At 47.0% G+C, this 22,423-nt stretch overlaps 1 protein-coding gene across 1 annotated transcript in view; it reads left to right on the plus strand.

The window, feature by feature from the left end:
- Arhgef3 (Rho guanine nucleotide exchange factor 3) overlaps positions 1 to 22,423 on the plus strand; it is a 287,557-nt gene that overhangs the window by 15,469 nt on the left and 249,665 nt on the right. Inside the window, exon 2 of the mRNA XM_028754050.1 lies at positions 16,508 to 16,601. Within this exon, the coding sequence (XP_028609883.1) occupies positions 16,558 to 16,601 (44 nt within the window). The 5' untranslated portion in view covers positions 16,508 to 16,557. The remainder of the gene's footprint in view (positions 1 to 16,507; positions 16,602 to 22,423) is intronic.

The following is a 22,423-nucleotide window of genomic DNA, read 5'->3' on the forward strand; positions in this document are numbered from 1 at the left end:
TGGTGCTGGTGGGGATGCTGGTGCTGGTGGAGATGCTGGTGCTGGTGGAGATGCTGGTGCTGGTGGTAGTGGTGATGGTGGTGATGATGGTGGTGACGGTGATAGGTGACAGTGGATGTGAGGGTGGTGTAAACTCACAGGACCCCAAGGCTCCCCTGCATCTACTGCCACAATGGGATTTTGAGCTGCAGGTCAGCATCCCCTCAGGGGCCAATCCTGGGGAAAGAGGATGATGTTCCCATGTTTCCTTAGTGGTGCTGGGCAGGGCAGCTGGACTGGGTCAGATGGGTGCAGCCCAGGACTGGAGTCCATGTGAGTCACAGCTCACCTCCTGTGGAACAAAGGGATCCAGCAGGGAGGGGCAGCGATGACTCAGAGGCCACTGCTGTTCCTCCAGTCACCCCTCCCCCACCCACTGGTTTCCTCTGTGGAGTGGAGAAATTCACCCCACTTTCTGGGCAGGCTGTCCCTCTAGAATGGAGCATGTATCTAGAGTCTTTTTTTTTTTTTTTTAGGTTTTTCAAGACAGGGTTTCTCTGTGTATCTCCGGCTGTCCTGGAACTCACTATATAGACCAGGCTGGCCTCGAACTCAGAAATCCGCCTGCCTCTGCCTCCCAAGTGCTGGGATTAAAGGCGTGATCCACCACTGCCCAGCATCTAGAGTCATTTTGACCATAGAAATAGCTGCATTCAAATTACTGGATGAGTGGTTCTCAACCTGTGGATCGTGACCCCTTTGGGGGGTTGCCTAAGACCATCAGAAATCACAGATGTTTACATTATGATTCATAAGAGTAGCAAAATTACAGTTATGAAGTAGCAACGAAAGCAGTTTGATGGTTGAGGGGGTCACCATAACATGAGGAAATGTATCACAAGGGTTGCAGCATCAGGAAGGTTGAGGGCCACTGCTCTGGAGTCTTTGCTGTCTGGCTGGAGACTCCTCTGTTCTGTTGCAAACCTTCCTGACAGCGAATGGGAACCTCAGCAGTCTCTCCTCCCAGAAAATAAAATGGTTTTCTGGGGGCGGAGCAGCCTGCCTCAGGCCGTACAGGTGACAGAACCACACCTCACCGTCACCAGCTCAGGAGCCTGGACTTGCCACCATGCAAACACGTGGAAGGAGACACTCCAAAGTGTGATGTAGCTGTAGGCCACAGGCTTACGGAGAAGATGTGAGCAGTTTTCCTTGCACTTGTGAAAAGAGTTAGAAAATGCAGGTAATAATCCTTCACAATAAAAAAGACATTCCTGGCCTTGGTTGTGGGTCAGCGTTCCAGGGTAGCTCTCACGCTGTGGGTACCAGATGTTGCTCGTTGTGTTCTACCCTGGGCTATCACAGATAGGGAGCTTCATGTCAGATGACAATGCATCGTGGAAGTACCACACTCCTTTGAGCAAGTAGCCATGGTTGTGAAGATGTAGGTATCAAATAGGTGCAGTGTAGTTTATCACTGACGACATAAACCACGACCCACACTTCTAAGGCATTCTTTGTTTGCTGTGTGTAAAAGGCCATATTGGTTTATGAGAAGAACTTGCCTCTTCCAGGATTTTTTTATTTGAAAGAGATTATGGGAAATATGTAACCTCCCTTGCCATTTAGTCCTTTCTTGATGAATGTGACCATGATGCCAGGCCTGAAGATTCTCAGTTCTATAAATGTGGGGCAAAAAAACCCTGTTTTGGTCAATATCTTAATCTTTTTTTTTCTTTTTTTAGGATTTCTTTTTTTTGTTTGTTTGTTTTTTGTTTTTTGTTTTTTGGGTTTTTTTGTTTTGTTTTGTTTTTTTTTTCGAGACAGGGTTTCCTCTGTGTAGCCCTGGCTGCCCTGGAACTCACTCTGTAGACCAGGCTAGCCTCAAACTCTCGAACTCAGAAATCCGCCTGCCTCTGCCTCCCAAGTGCTGGGATTAAAGGCGTGCGCCACCACCGCCCGGCCATGTCTTTGTTTTTAATAGCTGAGTAGTATTTTTAATAGCTGAGTAGTATTCCATTGCAAAAATGGAGCACATTTTCTGTGTCCATTTTTCAGCTGGGGGACATCGAGGTTGTTACCAGTTTCTGGCTATGATGAATAAAGCCGAATGGGACCTTAGAGTCTCATGCTCAAGGGAAACACTTTCCCCATTGATCTGTCTCCACAGCCCAGATTGATCTGATTGATGATTATATGAGGATATAGTCATATAAGAGTGCTATTGAGTTGCACGCTTAAAATTTGTGACGTTGCAAACTACGACTTTATTGGTGTGTGCTTTGGAAAGGAGATTTTACAAAAGCCTTTGGTTAGAGTCTTTGGAAGAGGGCTCGGGGTGTAACATCCAGAACGAAAGGCAGGCTGGAGAGAAGGTGGCTTCCTGCTATGGTATCTGTCCTTACCTGGGTGCAGGCATCAGAGATGGCTTCTGAGTGTCTCTTCCTATCCTCATCCACCTGTCCTTGTGTCCTGTACCAACTGAGCACTAGCTGCTATAGATCCCTGGAAGGATCTTACCTGGGATGGGGAGGAGGGAAGCATCTCCCAATTTTTGAGCCTGTTTATGGGGGTGCTTCTAGAGTTTTCTTTCCTTAGGTTTCCAGTTGTGACCTAACCTAGATGGGGTGGGAGTTGCCTGGCAGCCATCTTTATACAAAGCCAGGGCTGGACTGTGAGGATGGTAGTGGTAGGTGCCTCTCTCAGGTAGGTGGGCTGGGGCAGCCCTGCCAGTCTTCTGGGACAGATTCCAGGTTGAGTAGATTCTGGGGCCAGGCCCAGGGTTTGTACTTTTGTGGTCTCTTGCTCCATGGTTTTCATAACCAGGAAGGGATGCATTCCTTCTGGCCCACGTGCCAGCTGCTAAGGATGCAGGTAATGCCCTGGTTGTGGATTGGAAGGCTTCACCGTCTATGTGCTTGTGACCTGCGATATTCCACAAAGGTTCTAATGCACTTTTCCTGGAAAAGGTGAGGATCCGTAGGGATCAAGAGGATAGATAGGCCCTAGAGCCAGAACGTCTGGGCTCTCAAGCCCAGCATGTGACTCAAAGATGAATGCGAACGATGAGGAGAGGAGGCAATAGAATAAGGGGCCGTACACTAGCCTGTGGCCTAGGGGGAGCCACACCTCGGCTTCTCGCTTGGATGATAGAGGAAAGTGTAGATGGGGTGGGGATAGTAATAGCTCTCCCTTCATTGCCGTGTGGTAGAGTAGGATGATGGCCCTGGCAATCTTGAAGACTGCCTTCAGTTGGCATGGCAACCATGCTGAGATGCTGAAGGGTGCTAACCCTCAGAGCCATGGGACTAGTGAAGAGGACAGAGCCCGATGGGCGCAGTGAGCATACGTGGGAGGCTCTTAGAGCCCTCTGTAGAGCACAGTGAAGGTTCACTGGCATCGTAAGTATTCAGTTATCTAGTTTTCCCCATAGTTACAAATTTTTTTAAATGTATTTTTGAAAAGTGTGTTTTAAATTCACTTGGGGACCCAACCTGACTTGAGCTGATAGATCCTTCACATATGAGACAGAAATGGTCCTGCCGCAGCAGTATTTACACACCTGTGGAGGGTTGCACCCTGTGATGGTTTTGTAGGACATACACATACTTCATGTTACCTTTTCAAAATGCAACAGGTTGTGAATTCTGAAATGTTTCCAACTCCTAGGGGCAGGAAGAAGAGCCAGTGGATCTGTCTTCCAAGACGGATGCTCTGGGTGGCCATTTCTTCCCCTTTCTTTTTTTGCTTATGAAAGGATGCTGCAGTCACTGTCCTTCATAGACATAGGACTTCTGGGTCAAAGAGGATAGTTAAAATTTGGGCGTCTATTGATAGAGTTGCCTTTCAAAGGCATGAGTGAGGTGTGTGATGACAGTAAATTTGTTGCCAGTCACTCACAGTGTGTTGAGCGATGATAACCTTTGGTGAGTTTTGGAGGATTTCATTTCCTTCCTGTTGACCCAGACATGCGTAGATAAACATGTTACTCCCTTGTTTCCCAGAATCCCATGGCTGCTTGTGTAGCTCATGGCCATCCATTGCTATGGCCCCTGGGCCTATGTTCATGTTCCTTGCTACAAAGTTTGCAGCCTTTTCTTTCTAGTCTGGCCTTAGCCTGTCTTTCCAGCCTCTGTCTGACTCTCTGGCTTTTTTCTCCTATGAAACTTGAACCTCATAACAACATCAATATCCTTGACCACCAACAATCAATCCCCCTGCCTCAGACCTCAGTCTCTCTCCCGTGTTACCTTCTCTGCTCAGTAACCTTTCCTTCTGAGGAAGCAGCAGACGTAGCTTGGCTCTAGATGTTCTATCGCCAGAGGCCTGAGATAAGATGACCTGTGGCTAAGGAGGCAGAGAAGGAGAGGGAACAATACTTAGAGAGAGGAAATTGCCTCTTAAGGCATTGGCTTCCTAGCTATCCTGTCAGGATGCTGAGGCCCTCAACTCAAGGTCCAGTCAGTAGAGCCCAGACACCTGTACTTCTGAAAATTCCCCTGGGGAGCCCAGCTGCTTATAATTGTGTGCATTGGTGGAGGGCAGGAGGCTCTGGCTTCCCACCCAGACTTAGGTGAACCAACTACTGTGCATCCTTGCATTTCCCACAGATAAACCCAGCAAGGTGCCTCCATCCCTGGGAAGACTAAGAAATGCAGATTTCCAGGCCCAGGCAGGCTTGCTGTGAAGCATGCGTCTTTGCATAGATGATTCTGTGCCCTGTCATGTAGACTCTGAACGCTGATTCTGAAATCCTGTGACTGTCATGGAAATATAGGGCTCTTATCCTCAAGCCACAGGCTCTGGCATGTCACACCATGCTGGGCGAGGTCGGTTTCCTTGATGCCAAGTCACCAGGTGAGACTTTTAGATGGTGGCAGGAATCGAAAGGCCTGGGTTGTCCTGAGCTCTTGTGTCTCTCTTCTGTCCCCAGCAATAACCCAAGGGTGAGTATCTTTACCACAGCTGACACTCCAGCAGCGTGGTGTCCTCATCCCCAGTGTTTTAGTCTGTGGTCTTCTTCTCTTGGGAGGACAGCTCTTCTCACATTCCAGCCCTAAGTCTTTCTCTTCCTGTCTTAGGAGAGCATGGGGCTCAAGTGTCAGGCTTTGACTCCAGAAGTACCTATTCATTTCCATTACCTGCCTTTTGTTGGGCACAAAAGAATGACTATAACCCGATGGAAAGGCCCTGCAAGTTTTCAGGGTTCTGTGGAAGGTGTGGTGTTGGATATCTGGGCATATCTGCCAGGTGAGGAGAGCCCATCATGGTGGGAGAGGTACCTACCCCCTAGCTGAGTCTCCTAACAGTAGGGGAAGGGCTAGCAATTGGCACAACAGGGCTGGCAGAGCTTCATGGTATGCTTCCCTCTGTGTTATTTCTTCTGTGAGTTGAATCTTTTGGGATCTGGAATTCTGGAGGGTGTCTTGCAAAGCTGATCCAAATCTAGGAGTTCAGAGTCAGAGGAGAGAAGAGAGCTTACTGAAGGCAGGTGGGGGTGTGTTCAGGGGAGGTGTCTGGAAAGAGACCTGTGTGTACAGCAACTCAGCAGGAAGGGGATGAAGTACTCAGGAGGTACTTGGAAGGTTACTTGCCACTGACTGGCTAGGACGCTGGTTTTCAGCCTCCTGAGATCTCCATGCATGTACAGTCTTGCCTTCTGGGTGGGTCTGTAATGTTTCCTCACGGAGTATTTTTATCCACCTTCTTCTCACCCTCCTGTGTGCTCAACCTCGATGCTTGGGAAAGCTGCTGGGTCTGCCATGCAGGTCCTTTAACAGCCAGTCACCCTAACCTTGCTTGGTGCAGCAGAGATCTCGTGCCTGGCAAATAGGAAGTGAGACTTGCTCACCAGTGAGCTTCCAGTGAGCTGTGTGGTAGCCTGAGAGTCACCTTGCCTTCTCATGTTTGTTCTGTAAAGGGGGAAGGGACCCTAACTCTAGGTAAGGTACCATGGTGGGTTCTTGGCTTGACTGTCTCCTTGAGTCCCCACTCCCCTCCCCCATCTTGATTCCTTTATAGTGCCTTTTTATAGTTGGAGAAACCAAGGCATAGAAAAGTCCTTTCCTGGGGGCTGGAGAGAGGGCTCAGTGGTTAAGAGCACTGACTGCACTTCCAGAGGTTCTGAGTTCAAATCCCAGCAACCACATGGTGGCTCACAACCATCTGTAATGAGATCTGTTGCCCTCTTCTGGTGTGTCTGAAGACAGCTACAGTGTACTCATATATAATAAATAAATAAATCTTTAATAATAAAAAAAAAGAAAAGTCCTTTCCTTGGTCTCATAGCTGCTAGGCGGGGGAAGCAAAATTAGAGTTCTGGAAGTCCAACGTTAGAACCCAAGGCCTCCACTGATATTTTGAAAGTGTCTATAGTATAGGTGTCTTAGCCTGTTTGTCAGAAAATCACGTCATCCTGGAATTCTGGTAGCATGAGCTTGGAGTCCTCTTGCATGCTATGGTCCTCTGGTAGTTAATTTATGCAAACTAAATTAGAAGCTTAAAGGAAAAAGAGGAATAATCATTTAGCCTACTTAATGCGTGTATGTTCTGGAAAGAGTAGACGGTAAAGATAGAGAGGTTCCTTAAGCTGGTCACACCTGCTCCCATTGCCCAGCTAATGGCGGCAGACCAGTGTGTACATCTGGAAGTTACAGACCTCTGATGCTTTCCCTCTCTTTCTCTTTTATTGCCCTCCCTGCCCCCCAGTTTGCTTTAGCGTATGCTCTCCTTCTCTTTGCCAGTCTCATGGGAGGGATGCAGTAGGGAACAAGTCTTTTACCCTAACAAAGCATAGGGCTCGTGTTCTCCCCTGCCTTTCCCTCCCTGTTCCTTCCTCCTTTTTCTCTTCCCCTCCTATGAATATTGTGACACATTATGTATTCAGCCTGGTCTGGAATCCTCCTGCCTCAGCTTCTCCATTTGGCTCCTGTTGTTTTCTAATTCTGATGGCTGATGTGATTTGGTACTGCAGGTATAGCACCTGCTTCAGCACCTTTCCTCGGGGCTTCCCAGCGTGATTTTGGACTCTGTAGGATTTTCCCCTCTAACTTCATTATGTGCCAGGCAATGTTGAAAGGATGCAGTTGCTCTTCCCCTTAGTCTTTCTTAGCTGGCACATGAGGGTCAGAGTACAGGGATGGCACTGACACGCAGCCAGAGGGTTGGTATAGACTCAGGCTGTGGGTATTCAGCTGTTAGAACCTATGAACTGTTAGGGTTTTGGGAGATCTGGTCATTCCATTTCGCTGTCCAGTTACAGCTGCCAGAGCTTGGTCATGCTGCACAGGCCAGAGTCTCTTTCTTTCTCTGAAAGGTGAGGGTTACGGTGACCACTACATTGGCCTTTTGGGTGACCTTATTCATGGGGTCAGTCACTCGGGAGTCACCCTTATTCATGGGGTCCTTGGTCAGTCACTCGGGAGGCAGAAACAGGCAAATCTCTTAAGTTTGAGGCTAGCCTGGTCTACAGAGTATTCTAGGATAGCCAGAGTCATACAGAGAAACCCTGTTTCAAAAAAGGGGCAGAGAGCTCACCTGTTTGTGGCATTTTTAGTTTTTGGCTGCTCAGGGGTTGCTGCACATGTGCGTTTGTCCTTATGTATAATTGGCAATGAGGCAGGCTGGGCTGCCGTTCTGGAGCCGAGTGAGTTCAGGGCAGTGTGTTTCTTCTTGTTGTCATTGGCTCGTCAGTGCCTGTGTGTCCTCATCTGTGAGGAGATGCGTCTTTGACATGCATGCTGCTGGAAGAGTCCAAAGGTGTTGGAAGGCTCAGCAGGTACTGAGCACAGGAGAGAGCCTGGCACCATTGCCAGTGGCAGTGTGGAAGAGGGCAGCAAGGACAGTGGTCCTCAGGCCATTGGGCAGCCTATGTCCTGTCCCACAAGTGGACTTGTCTTGGAAGTGTCTGGCTCACAACAGCATAGGACGGGAAACCCTAGACTGTCTCCATTTTCTTGAGCATCTCACTTCCTCCCACCTTTGGGTCCCCCATGGTTTTATAAGCCACCAGTGTGTTTCCTGACCATCAAGAAAAATGTATCAAATGTCCACTCAGAACAGTGTGTGAGGGACCTTGAGAGAATCAGGCAGACGGTAATAGCTTTATATAATTCAAGGTTTTTCTAGTTTTTTTTGTTTGTTTTTGTTGTTGTTGCATTAAAACTTTTTATTTGTTTACTTATTTTAGGGTTGGGGTTTTCATTATATTGCCCAGGCTGGTCTTGAATTTCTTGGTTCATACAATCATCCTATGCCAGTCTCCTGGCATAGCTAAAATTACAGCTCTTTGCCACCACGCTGATTTTTGCCACCATGCTGGTTTCTCATTTTCTTTCTTCAGGGTGCTCAGAATTGAACCCAGAGGACCTTGCACCCCCAACCCTGGAATCACCTACTTTTTAACATTACATTACTTACTCTGTGTGTGTGCGCGCGTGCATGCATGTTCCATGGCATGCATGCTTGCAGAGATGGGAGGACAGCATGTAGGACTTGGCTCTCCTTCTACCCTGAGGGTCCCAGGGATTGAAGTTCAGGTCATCTGGTTTGGTAGAAATTGCCTTTACCAGCCGAGCTATTCCAGCAGTCATGTAAATCATGGGGGAGATGAGATGCCCTGGGTGAAACTGAAGTACCTTTCGGACTGAAGAAGGGCAGCCTGGGGGCCAGCAGGAGTAGATCGCTGGTGGCTTCCTTTCCAAGCGCTCTTGTCTTGGGATCTGGGATAGGTTCCTTTCACTTGAGGAATGAGCAGCTCTCCACCCAAGCCTCCATAAACAAGCACCTGATGGAAGCTGGGCCCACACAGTCAGTCTTCTGACACCCAAAGAAAACTGGGATGGTCCTTCGGCCTCTATGTACAGCAGCTAAGCTCTCTGGAGAGCCCTGAAGCTGCCTGGCAGAGCCTGAGTTGGAAGTACTTGCTGCAGCATGTGTGATAATAGCCCTGGATCTGGTTCAGTGTTGCAGCATCTTGACGCTGTGTGTGGAAACTCAGTGCCTGAGGCCCTTGTATCTGCAGCTCTCTTCTCTCTCTGACAGGGTGGCAGCTTATGGGTCTACTTATGTTTTATCTCTTTCGCTTCTTTTCCTGAGATGCTGGGGTGGTCAGATCCCCACCAGGGCTGCTTTGTTTTTCCAGCTGTAGCAGCTGTGTTAGAGGGGAGAGCATACAGTTCCCGGATATTTCCCATCTGTTCACCAAGCATTGCACTCATCAAAGTGTGCTTAGTCAGGGAACCACAAAACTCCCATGCAGGTGGGGAAACACCGGCTCACACTGGTGGGATCAGGGTGAGGGAAGAGAGTGTCAGGGGTATGAGGAAGGTACCATTCTTCAGGGTCCTCTGGTGAGGCCCAGGAGGCATGACTGATTGAGTTTACATCAGGCAACTGCTTATCCTCTGCCTTCTTCCCAGAGGAGCCCCAGCTTGTTGGCTTTCCAGGCTCTTACATACCCGTCAAAGCTGCACACACACAGCACCTCTCTGAGGAGACATCTGTGACTCAGGCTGGCTTGGCCTTCACCATGTACCTGTGGATCCCTCCTTAATTGCTATGTCACATCGTGCTGAAATGCTCAATGCCTTTTCTTCTGGTGCTGGGGCTGGAACTCAGGCCTTTGTACATACTAGGCAAGAGCTATACGTTTAGTCTTTGATGTTTGTCTTTATTCATTTTTTTTTTTATGCCAAGTCTCACTGTGTAGCTCAGGTTGGTTTTGAATTTGTAATCCTCCTGCCTCTGTCACCACACCAAGCTACGCAATGTTTTAAAAACAAAACAAAGCAAAACAAAAAACAAAACAACATGGGAAATAATTGAAAAGAACCTAAAATCATTAGTGATGCTGAGGCCTGCCATCACCTTCAGTCAGCTCCATGTCCTGTATCCCATCTCAGAGGCATCTGCCTCTGATATTCAAAACAGCACTGGGTACCAGGGAGATGGCTGAGTGAGTAAAGTGCTTTCCTCACATCTGTGAGTAGAGTTTGAATCCTTGACACCCATGTAAATGCTGGATGGGTGTGTTGGGACAACAGACAACAGCCTGCCTGTTGTCCCAATACAAGGGGGGATTCCTGGAGCAACCTGGTTAGAAGAGCTGATTCAGCATACTCTGGGTCAAGTGAGATCTTTCTTTGTTTGTTTGATTGTTTGTTTGTTTTGAGGCAGAGTCTCTCTGTGTAACCCTGGCTGTCTTGAAACTCACTCTCTAAACCAGGCTGTCCTAGAATTCAGAGATAAGCCTGCCACTGCCTCCTGAATGTTGGGATTAAAGGCATGTGCTGCCACCACCATCTGGTTGAGATCTTGTCTTGATATATAATGTGGAAACAATCAAGAAAGACATCCAGCATCAACCTACCCGTGGATACCACACACATGTGTACACATATGTATGCATACATGCTCACACACAAAAACATACATGTACACCACACACGTATACACACGTACACATATACACATGTAAGCCTTTCTTAAAAAAAATGAAGCTAGCTTTGACATTGTTTGTCTTCTTTCCCCATTCTAGTTCTGAGCATTGTACACACAGCATGGTGGTGCTCTGACGGCGGGCTGGATCCCCAGACCCAAGAATTGGTTTCTTCCAAGTGTTAGACATATTTGCATATACACAGTGCATGTTTGGGATTGTTACATAGGCGGCTTTTGGGGACAGGTAGAAAAAAGGTAGCCATGAGTTATAGTCTGGTTTCTTTGGCTTAAATTCCCACCATGACTAGTTTCAAGGCACCAGTCTGATCTGACTGAGCACAGCTGAAGGAAACACCCAGTACGTGCCTGTGCCTTGAAGCTGGGATGTGTTGGCTCCAGTGCACAAAACGGGCTTTTGAGGGACAGGAAAGTTACTGTGAGTCCAGACTCAGTCTGGGTTACCCCACATGATGAGTTTAGTCCAGTCTGGACTATAGAGTGAAACCCTATCTCGGAAAACCAAAAGCAAAATATACACAAAAAAAACAGAAAGAAACCTAAGTTCTCCAGAAGTCCCCAAAGCCATCCTGTGCCCTCTTCCAGGCATTGTCTACTCATCCAAAGCCGCAGGTCTTCCTGTATTCTGTCACTCATCACATCCCAGGAAGATGCACCCGAGTCTGTTTCCTTGCTTTCACAGGGGCTCTGTCCTCTATCCTGGGCTGTCCGCATCCACTCGACGCCCTGCTGATGGGTGGGGTTGCTAGTCATTTTCCCCTCCCATCCTCAGGAGTCTCTGTGCTCCTGAGGTGTAAGCATTTTTTGTGTGTATCCATGAAGATACTCCAGACCATTGTAGGAAATCCAAAGATGGCCAGTGGACACTTGGATAGAATACCATGCTGCCACAGATGCCCTGCTGGGTCCCTGTGATGCTGAGTTGTGTTTGGACACTAGCTGAGAACAGGTCTTGATGGACAAGAACACCCAAGTTTAAGGCTGTCATCAGTGTTGCTGGCCTCTGTGTGCTGCTCTTGTGATGGGCAGCTACGGGTCTAGCTTGTTATCTCTGCTTCAGTTTAGTGTCCATAGCTGTCCTTGAGGGATGTGACCTTGCTTTTTAGCCATGGCTCTGGGTCATCATTCTTGGCTGTTGAGGAGGTGAGGTCATCTAGGGCAGGTGGCTTGGGACCTTGTGGTCCCAGGCCAAACTGTCCAATAAACCTTTATCTCTGACTTTGGCTCTAGCCCTGAGGGGAGTAGACAACAGGGAACATGTATCCAGTTCTTTCTCCTCTCTCCAGTAAAAGCCTGGAGGACAAACTCTGACTGTTGGTTGCTGATAAGTTTTTATAAAGTGCATAGCAGAAGACACAGGGGCATTAGGAGTCTCTTTGGGGGTGTGTGGTCGATTTCTGAGATCCACAAACGAGGAGGTCATGTTTGATGACGAGCCTTGATTTGTTACTTGTATATTTATGAAACCAGCTAGGCTCTATAAATGGATTCCATGGATTTTTTTTTTCTTTCTTCCACTTTCCTTTCTTCCTCTTTTGGAGACAAAGTCTTGCCACACATAGGTCAGACTGTACGAGAACTCACGATCCTCCTGCTTCAGCCTCTCAGGTGCTAGGTTCCAAGTGTGTGTCACTGTAACTAAGAGCTTGGAGGGGAGGCAGGATGACTGCTGTGAATTCAGACTCAGTCTGGGTTATGCTATGCTGTGAGTTCTGGTCAAGTCTAGGCTACAGAGTGAGACTCTGCCTCAAAGAACCAGAAGCAAAATACACAAAAAAGAGAAAGAAACCTAAGTTTGCCTGAAGTCCCCAATGCCATCCTGTGCCCTCTTCCAGGCATTGTCTGTTCCTCCAACCACTGACCTGACAGCTAAGAGGTTGTGACAGTTAGAACGGCCTCCGCCTCTCTGAAAACCAACTGTACAGGTGTCCTCAGCTTGAGTTGTTGCATGTCATTGCTTTCCTCTTGATGAACCTTTGCGCAGTGTCTGGGTTGAGGCTTGTGATACCTTACACGAGACACTCTAAAACAGCCGTTCTTAACCTGGGAGTCATGGCCCATTTGGGGGTCGAATGGCCCTTTCTTAGAAATTGCCTAAGATCATCTGCATATCAGATATTTACACTGTGATTCATAACAATAACAAAATTACCGTTATGAAGTAGCAATGAAAATAATTTTATGTTTACAGTTCCATGGCATGAGGAACTGTATTAAAGGAACAACATTAGGAAAGCTGAGAACCACTGTTCTCAGAGATGCCCTTGATTTAGAAGAACAGGGATCCCCTCACTTGCAATACTCGAGAGTAGGTGACCTTAGGTGGCAAGAGGGACTTTGTAGATGTTAGGTTAAGGATCTTCCCATGGGGCAAATTGTCCTAAATTATTATAGAAGGACCAGTGTCATCCCAGTGACAGAGGGAAGTTGTGGGGAGGAGATGTCCAAGATTGAGACATGACACTTAGAGCTGAGGGAGGAGTGAAAGGTCTGAAGATGCCACATTGTTGTCTCTGAAGATGGAGGACGAAATCAGCTGAGGGGTCCATACAGGTCAGCTTCTGGAAGCCAGAAAATGCAAGACAAAGCAAGATCGCTAGTGCTTCTGGAAGGAGTGCAGTTCTGTTAGAGGACACATTTTGTGATGGTTTGTATATGCTTGGGCCAGGGAGTGGCATTAGGAGATGTAGTCTTGTTGGAGTAGGTGTGTCACAGTGGGTGTGGGCTGTAATACCGTAGTCCTAGCTGCCTGGAAGCCAGTCTTCCACTAGCAGCCTTCAGATGAAGATGTAGAACTCTCAGCTCTGCCTGTACCATATTTGCCTAGATGTTGCCATGTCCCACCTTGATGATGATGGACTGAACCTCTGAACCTGTAAGCCAGCCCCAATTAAATGTTGTCCTTTATAAGTCTTGCCTTGGTCATGATGTCTGTTAACAGCGGTAAAAGCTTTTGTGTAGCAACAGCAGTGGGAAAATACTGTTTGGAAAAGTGCTACTGAGAACATTCCAGAACATACCTTGTACTGAGTATATATAGTGACTTGATAATTGCCATAGTCTCACAAGATGTTCCAAGAGCAGCAATCTGAGTTCTGGTTGCTTTACATTCTCACCGGAGTCTGTGCCTTCTAGGAGTAGATGTTTTTAAGGGATGTTTTGTTACAGGACCTCATAGCCAGTGAACACAGTGGTACCATCTGTACAGGAGTCCAGTGCTCAGGAAACGCCAGTAAGTACCGATTGCAGGCAGCTGAGGAGAGGAATGAGGGCGTGGTCATACTAAATTCCTCTTCCAGAGAAATAACTGTGATGGCTGATTGCTGACAAATTTGAGATTGACACAGAACTTTCCATCTAAAGAGTTAGAACGGCACAGACCTCATCTTTGTCTGGCTCTAACTGACCAAGGCGAGTGGTGAGGAAAAGCCCAGGCTGTGAAGTCCACTGCTTAGTTTGAGAATTGCCATCACCTGAAAGCAGGTCCCAGCCTCCTGGAGCTCTGCATATATCTCTGTAATGTCTGTGATCCTGGCTCCCCTGGAGGCTGTGTGCAGGTGCCTGTGTGAACCAGGGTTACTGCCTTAGGCAATGGTGGCTGTGCTTATCACCAACAGTGGTGTGAAGTGACGTGTGGGATAAGTTCCTTTTACAGGAATTGGTAATTCTGGGCTCAGTGTCTATTTGTCCATTCATTCATTCATTCATTCATTCATTCATGATCAAGCTATATATATATATAGTATATAGTACAGTGGCAAGGATTGCAGACTCCTCAGGTCATATGTCTGTTCTCATTATTTGTAATCTAGTATCTGTGGTCTGGGTGAACATTTCTAGGTCTTCTTTATGAACTTCTTTTTAATTTTGGAGGGTGGGGACAGGAGTGTTCATCTCAGGGGCACTAAGTACACCCTCTGCCATTTCCAGGCACCCCTTCCTCCCTTTCAGCCCCACTTTCTTGATTCCTAGGATGAGGCAGTAGTAGTGCCTTCTTACTAGGTCTGGTGTGAGAATTCCTTGGCGTCCTCCATGTCAGAACCTGGTCCGTGACACCCCTCAACGCTGAGGTAGAAATTGTTGCACTGCCTTCAGGTACAAGCTGCAGGGTGATGGCTTCCAAATGGCTCGGTGGTGTGTACTTGCAATCCGAGCACTTGGGAATTGAAGACCGGAGGTTTAGAAGTTCATGGCAGTACAAGCCACATAGTAAGTTGGAAGCCAGCTTAGCTTACGGGAGGCCTCTCTCAAAACAAAAACCTGAAAAGCAACAGAACACTTTCTATTTTCCTGGGTCAAGCTAGCCACTCCTCCCAGGTGCCTTCTCACAGTTTAGTGGGGGCGGGGATTGTTGGACTCATTGAGGATGAGGGAGAGGGGCCTGTGCTTCATGCAGAGGAGGTTGATACTGAGTAATCTTGGCTTCCAGACTGGAGGGAGATGAACTGAGACGATCCTAGCCACAGAGTGACCCAGATGTGAGTAGTTGATATTTCCCTCCTGCTTTGCAACTGTATTGCCAAGGCACCCCCAGAGTGCCTCAAGCCCTCTCCTTTTCTTGGATCAACGGTCAGTCGGTTCTTAAGCTCTCCTTACTCCTGCCCCACCCTCCAGAATGCACATGCGGCAGCTGATGAAGTTAGCTCTGATGGAAGACAGATCAGTGGCCCTAGACAGGGATCCAGATGCTAAAAATATCTCATGCCCTGATCTGTACAAGTTAATTGAAAGACCAGCATGGGAGGCAGGGGCTGGGGAATCTCTCTAACACTGGGTCTGGCTGGCTGGGGGCAGGCGTCCTAGGAATCTGGTCCTTCTCACCTGCATCAGAGTCAATCAGAAGATATTCAACCTGGGAGAAGGTCAGAGCCACGTGGAACAGATGGGAGATGATAAGCCAGAGCACTGCCAAGCAGGCCTTTGAGGCTCAGTGGTCAAGGTGGTTGTAGCAGCAGGGCTGGGCACCCGTGTAGCAGCAGATTAGCCGATCGTGGGTGACCAGCATTACCCGTGATCTCTGTCTAGGAGGCACTGGGTTGGAAGTAAACTCGCTATCACTAAGAACAACCTTCTAGAGTGGAAGCTGACTGCGTTTTTTAGTGTACCACCCAATGAAGTACCTGGTTTCTCTTTAGAGGGATGCCTATGAAGAGAATCTTGTGATGTTAACCTCAGTCTTCTTGGTGAGGAATGCGGGAACTGTGGCTGAACCAGGATCCTAGGAGTATGGCTCATGTTCCCTCTGGCGATGTTCCCACAGTGAGGGGAAGGAAGATCCTGGGATATTCTCTCCAGGTCTTCTTATCTGTTCCTCTGTCTCCCACTAGCTTCTGTTACTTCTGAGTACTTCAACTTGGATCTTCAACGTAGGCATCGTGAGCTTTGAGGGGGCCTGTACCATTCCAAGGAATCATTTTGTGTCAACTTTAGATGTCATTTGTGCTCCTCATCCTGTACCAGGTGACCTGCTCAGTAGTCTCATGGAAGATACCACAAGGATGCCTGGGAAAGTAGTGCCCGAGAACTCAGATACATTATTACCTTTTTCAGAAACCAGGACGTTTTAATTTTTGTCAGATTGTGGACTATCTGCATATTGGTAATGAGATATCATGGAGAGGGGCACAACTCTAGACACGGGATTTATCTTTCATCTATATCTTACGCACATAGCCCAAAGTTACCTTTATGTAATATTTTAAACATTAATTTCATGAGTAGTACAATGTTTTCTGGTCTAGGATTTTTTTTACTTGGTATCTTGTTGGTGTTCTGAAGTTTTCGATTTAGAGTTTAGATTTTTTTTTTGATTTAGAGATATTCAGTTTGGTATTGTGGAAGAAAGGATGGATTTGAAGGGGTCCTGGGAAGCATTTGATACAGTCTAATGTGGCCCTCTGGGTGTTTCTATGACTGCAATGCACCAGTTTTGTGTGTAAATGACGGTCGTTTGTCTTACTGAGTCCTGAGTTAAGTTGCTGTAGAGGAGCGGGTCTCACTGTGACATTTTCCTTCATATGTGTCATTGTGCTTTATTCTAATCCATTCCCTTGCTCCCTTTGTTTTTTAGGAAAGAAGATCTGGGTCTGGCACGCTGAGTCTGCAGAGCGTTTCACAGTAATGCATCAGTGCATTTACAGAGGAATGGAGGAGCACAAGGAAAGGTAACAGTTAGGGAAAAGAGTGTCCACAGTGACTCGATACAGTCTCCTGTCCTCCTTGCCCGTTTGTGTTGGTAGAGAGAGACTCAGAAGAGTCTGGAGGTTGCAAGGGGCTAGGTGAGGAGCTTGGTGGTAGAGTGTTTTCCCAGCATGCATCAGGCTCTGGACTTGACCCTATGCCCTCCAAACACACATCTTCTTTGACATCTCCAGTTTGTTCCACCAGAGGAGAGAAACTGTCGTTAAATATGAAGGAAATTTTCTCAGCCCCAGAAGAGCTGGGATCAATAGGAACAATGTGGTATAAAATGTGTCTTGGTTCAAAACTGTGTGTGTTCATTCCCAGACACAGATGCTCAGAACGTCGTGTTTGTGAGTGGTCAGCCTCCCAGGAGCAAGCAGGATGGACACTGAGCTCTCTGAGCCATTTCTTCCTCCCTCTTTCATTTCCTCCTTCTTTCTTTCTCTCTCTCTCTCTCTCTCTCTCTCTCTTTCTTTCTTTCTTTTTAAATAATAACTTTTTAATTTTAGGAATTAAAAAATAATTTTAATTCTCAGTCCTGAACCCATTCCTGTTCTCCTATGGTCAGTGCAGTCCATGTTTATCCTTTATATAATATGTATACTTCCTTCCGGAACTTTTTCTTGGTATCTAGATATATAGAAGGAAGGTCATTCTTAAATTTCTTCTCAGTTGTTGTTGTTGTTGTTGTGTGTGTGTGTGTGTCTGTATCTCATACATGCATTCGGAAGCCAGAGGTTGAAGTCAGGTGTTTTCCTTCTCTCTATCTTATCTATTGAGGCAAGGTCTCTCATTTGAACCCAGAGCTTGCAGACTCGATAGCCAGTTTGCTCCAAGGAATTTTGTTTCAGCCTCCCATGTGTAGAGGTCATAGGTGGGATGCCATGCCTACTTGGTGTATGTGTGGGTTCTGGGGATCCAAACTCAGGTCCTCACATTTGGGCAGCAAACTGTTTTACTCGCCCTGTGGATCCATCTCCCCAGCCCTCCATTTTTTGTTTTTAGAATGCATGTTATGCTGGCTGGCCTATTTCATAACCCTTTAAAACATTTCATGATGTATCCTATAATGCTTTTGAAGCAGCCTGGGTCAGTCTCCTTTGTTTTCATGCCACACCGAACACGAGGAGTGTCCATGATTCAGCTCATGGTGGTTAGACTGGCTCTGGCTTTGTTGGGATGTGTGTTCTGTAGTATATTCCTTTGGGCACACAAGCTAATGGTTCTCTGTGGTGGTTACCAAGGAGAAGAGTTGCTGGATCATCCTAATACACACTTAAGAACCTAATAAACATGATCAGATCACTCATGATCAGATCACTCATGAAGAGCACAGTTTGACATGTCAGTGGGGTACCAGGTTTCCTGTTTGTCCACCTGTACATCTCAGATCTGTTCTTTAATTTTTGCTGTCTGCTGGATGGACAGCATACCTCTCTGGGGTTGTAATTTCTTCTCCTTCTTCCTCTGGGAAAGTTCATCTTGGGACTGTTGCTTGGTTTCGTCTCTTGGTGATACCCGTAAACTTCTGTACTCACAGGGAGCAATCTCTCCAGAGACCCAGGGCTCCAGCATACCTGGGCAGTCTCAGCCCTTCCCAGGCGCAGATGTAGCTTTGTTTTCTCTCTTGAAGAGCATCCAGGCTGTTATCCCAGGGGTCCAGTGCGGAAGCAGAAGCCTCTCTTTTGGCTCTCTGTAAGATTTTGAAGAGCCTGGGGTTAGATTTTGTGACTTCAGGTGGATTTCTTGATCTGCCCAGCTGCAGCACCAGCAACAGGCTGAGTGTGTGCTACGGGGTCAACCCTCTCTGCGCATCTGTTGACCTACCTCTCTGCTTAAATCGTCACAGGGGCTGTAGACAGAATGAGCAGTGCTGTTCTCCCTGTTTTGTAGGCATGGGTGACAGATGAGACCTCATCCAACCCCTCCCCTCCGGGAGCAAAAAGGAAAAGTGTGATAATTTTGGTCTCTTCTTGGAGACTCAGCTCCTAGCTGGTGCTCTCGTTAGATGGTAACTGAGCCATACTGGCTCAGAGGTGAGCTCTCCTGTGGGACATGGCTTGGAGTCAGCATGCCCTGTTTGCAGTTGCTTCAGCCACTTGCAGCTATTGCTCTGTGTCTGTGGCTCTTCTCTGAGAGGCGAGGAGCTGAGAGGAAGGGACTGTGTCCCCATCCAGCACTGGGCCCTGGGCTTTTGTGTGCCTTCAGCACCTCTGCTCTCTGTACTTCTGAGATCAGAGGCTTCACTTGAGTTTACCCAGGTACGCCTGTGGATGGATGGGCGTGTCCCAAGCCGAGCATCTTTGTGGGAAAGTGAATACATTTCATTAGGAGGAACGAGTCCTCCGGGACGGAGTGGGGAGGACGTGTTTTGCTTGTCCTTGGTAAACCTAACTCCTCCCTAAAATGTTTCATTTCAGAGTTCATTCAAAGATTAAGAAATTCCAGACGGGGCTGACGACACAGCTCGGTTGTACAGCCTTGCCTAGCGGGTGTGAAGATCTAGGTGCCCTCCCCCAGTGCCACGAAAACATGTACATATCTGAATATATAAATAAAAGAAATGCAGGCGGAGTGCAGTTTCAGATGCCTACCTAAGTTGCCCTTTCTTACACATTTCAAAGACGTAAAAATTTAGGGGGCTGGCTAGATGGCTCAATGGTTAGGAACACGTACCGCTCTTGCAGAAGACAAGAATTCAGTTCCTAGCACCCATGTTGGCTCACATCACCCTAACGCTAGAGGATCTGACATCCTGTTTGGCCTTCACAGGCACCTGCACTCACATGTACACACTGCCCCCTCCCCCCGCCTCCGTAATTAAAAAAATGAATCTTTAAAACAATACACAGGCATGGAAGAAATCATAGATTCACAGCATTTCATGTCTTACTACCGTACACATACTGTCTAATATTGAGGAAATAATTTTCCAGATTCAAGCTACAGGAGCATGTGTTGGCTCAGGTCCCTGGAGTCTGACTGACTGTGGCTCTTTCCATAGCATCGAAGCTACCTCTTGTGGGATTGACTGATCCCAGAAGCCTGGTCCCTCTTGTTTCACAGCTAGAGCTATTATCTAGAAGTCCCTTGGGGAGAACTAGCCCATCAGTTTGAATTGTTGAGTCATTCTGTGGGCATTTATTGTATATCACTAAGTGTACTAGAGGCAAAAGATAGGTAACATTGGCATTCTCAGAGAATTGAGAGTTGAGTTGGGATGAGGGGAAGTTGCATACTTGGTGAACATGGTTCAGTGGAAAGCCCCCGTTTTTTTTGTAGGTCAGTAGAGAACACGATTGTACATATCCCCTGTCTTAAGGTTGCTATTGCTATGATGAAACACCATGACCAAAGAGGAAGGAAAGGGGTTATTCGGCTTACACTTCCACCACACAGTATCATTAAAAGATCAGAACAGGAGCTATAGAAGGTTAGGAACCTGGAGCCAGGAGCTGATGCAGAGGCTGTGTGTGTGTGTGTGTGTGTGTGTGTGTGTTAGAGGAGCTGCTTACTAGCTTGCTCAACCTACTTTCTTACAGAATCCAGAGTGGCCCCATCCACACTGGGCTGGAACCTTTTACATTGGTCTCTAAGAAAGATGCCCTACAAGCTTACCTACAGCTCAGTCTTCTGGATGTATTTCCTTAGTTGACGCTCAGATGACTCTAGCTTGCATCAAATTGACATCAAATTAACCAGCAGGATGCTGGACCACAGTCTGTCCTGGAGCCAGCCTGCTTTTTGAGGACAGGGCCTCACCAATTGGGTACACATTTTTTGGCATAGTGCAGCTTTGCTCCTGAGACCTATGGACATCTAGTTTTTTTTAACCAAGTGACTTTATTACAAAAACACATATTCTCACAGTATTTATGGCCATCATTTCCGGTTACTTCCTCTTCTTGATGGCAACTGATCTGCTAGAGGCCCAAGAATATAAGATTTCTATGTGATAAAACCCCAGCGAGTAAAGTTTCCTGCTGCACACAGTGACTATGGCCAGATAATATTTCATTGTGAGAGTTTCTGATGTTCCCTCAGGTACAAAGAGAATTCTGAGGAGAAAAATCCTTGTCCTTTTTACCAATTCTTCCTATGAAATGGGCTTATAGTGAGAACTTCAGTCATGTTGTAGAACTGGAAAGACCAAGTTTGTTCATTCATTCATTCATTCACTCACTCATTCACCAGTCCACACTCCATTACCTGGGAAGCCTCATCACTGAAGGAAAATGCCTAAGGAAGGGTATTTCCTTCCTTGCCCAGTTTCTACCCAAAGGCTGTATACATATGTATTTCTTCAAAATCAATGTACTCTGCAGCTTAACTATTACAGTTATAGTTGCTGCTTGATGCCCATGAAAATTGGCCCCAGGATCCTCATGAATATTAATATTTAAAGATGCTCAAGTCTCTTCTATTCAGTGGCAGGCTGTCTGCAAAGAAGGCAGAGAACCTTCTACACTTGTTAATCATCTCTTGCTTGCCTGTATGAGGCAATGCAACAGAAATATTATATAGTTGGTAGTCTACTGTATTATTTAAGGAGTAATGATAAAAGTCAGGGACCAGTCCTGATGGTGCTGACTTAGAATCTCAGGATGTAGGAGGCTGAGGCAAAGGATTGAATGTCCAAGGACTCCCTTGGCTACATTGGGAGTTTAAGGCCAGTCTAGGCAACTTAACCTTCACTTAAAATAAAAAATAAAAGGAGACCTGGGGTTACAAAGAAAGCTCAGAGATAGAGCACTCACACAGTGTATGTGAGACCCAAGGACCAATCATCGGTACTTCAGGTTATTTAAAAATAGATTATCTTTACTTTATGTGTGTGAATGTTTTCCTGTATGTAGGTATGAGTATCACATATGAGCTACCATGTGGGTGCTAGGGTCCTTTGCAAGAACACACAGTGCTATTAACCACTGAGCCACCACTCTAGCGCCCAGACGATTGGAGTCTAAAGGGAGAGGTTTTTGAGTTTCTAGACCAGCCTATGCTGCATAGGAGGACCTTGACTCAAAAACCAAGCAAATACACAAACTGTTGTGCTCTGCATTACGTTGGAACTGTAGGGCCCACTGACTGTGAGCCACTCCTGTGTGCTGGCTCTGATAGGCATTTCTCTCTCAGAAGGAAGGGCCTCGTATGCTGGAGTGAGGCCCGAGGTATAGCCCAGGGCACTCCCCTATATCAGCTGTTGGACAGATTACATCTGATACCCTTCATTTAGGGACAGCTTTGGTGGGCTGACTTAGCTGGGGAGCAGTCATATGTAGACGGCTCCAGGAAGAGCTTGGTCCCACATTGAGATTGTTCCCAATGGGCCCCAGAGCCCTGTAACCGTTCCTCATCCTGCTAGCTGTTGTTGGCCACTGTCTTTTCCCTGGTTCACTTCTCAGCTGCCATCTCGTCATTAGCCCTGAGCTGTTTTTATTCATTGGTTTTTATTAGCTCTTTCTTTGTTTACTACTTAAAGGGCTACATGGAACCTGTTCACCTTCCCTCAAGTGTCCAGGGTTCAGCTGATGACTTTCACAAGCTGGAAAGTGACAGCTAAGAGTTTGCAACTCCTTCCTTCCTGACCTTCAGTGAGACACCTAACCTCTCCCTTCCCCTCCCCAGCAATTCCAAGCGGCTCCTTAGAAAATAGTTTCCTCTTTACAGTAATTGGAATGTCAGGAGGGAAAAAATGGAGTCTTTCCCCAGACGTGTTGGGTCAGTGCTGACTTAAGTTCAGTTAAGTAGGTGCTTCATGCAGGCCTTGTTGGAGCCTATTAAAAGATCAGGTTGCATGGCA

Source organism: Grammomys surdaster, unplaced genomic scaffold (assembly GCF_004785775.1).
Source record: "Grammomys surdaster isolate TR1022 unplaced genomic scaffold, NIH_TR_1.0 125979, whole genome shotgun sequence".
NCBI lineage: Eukaryota > Metazoa > Chordata > Mammalia > Rodentia > Muridae > Grammomys > Grammomys surdaster.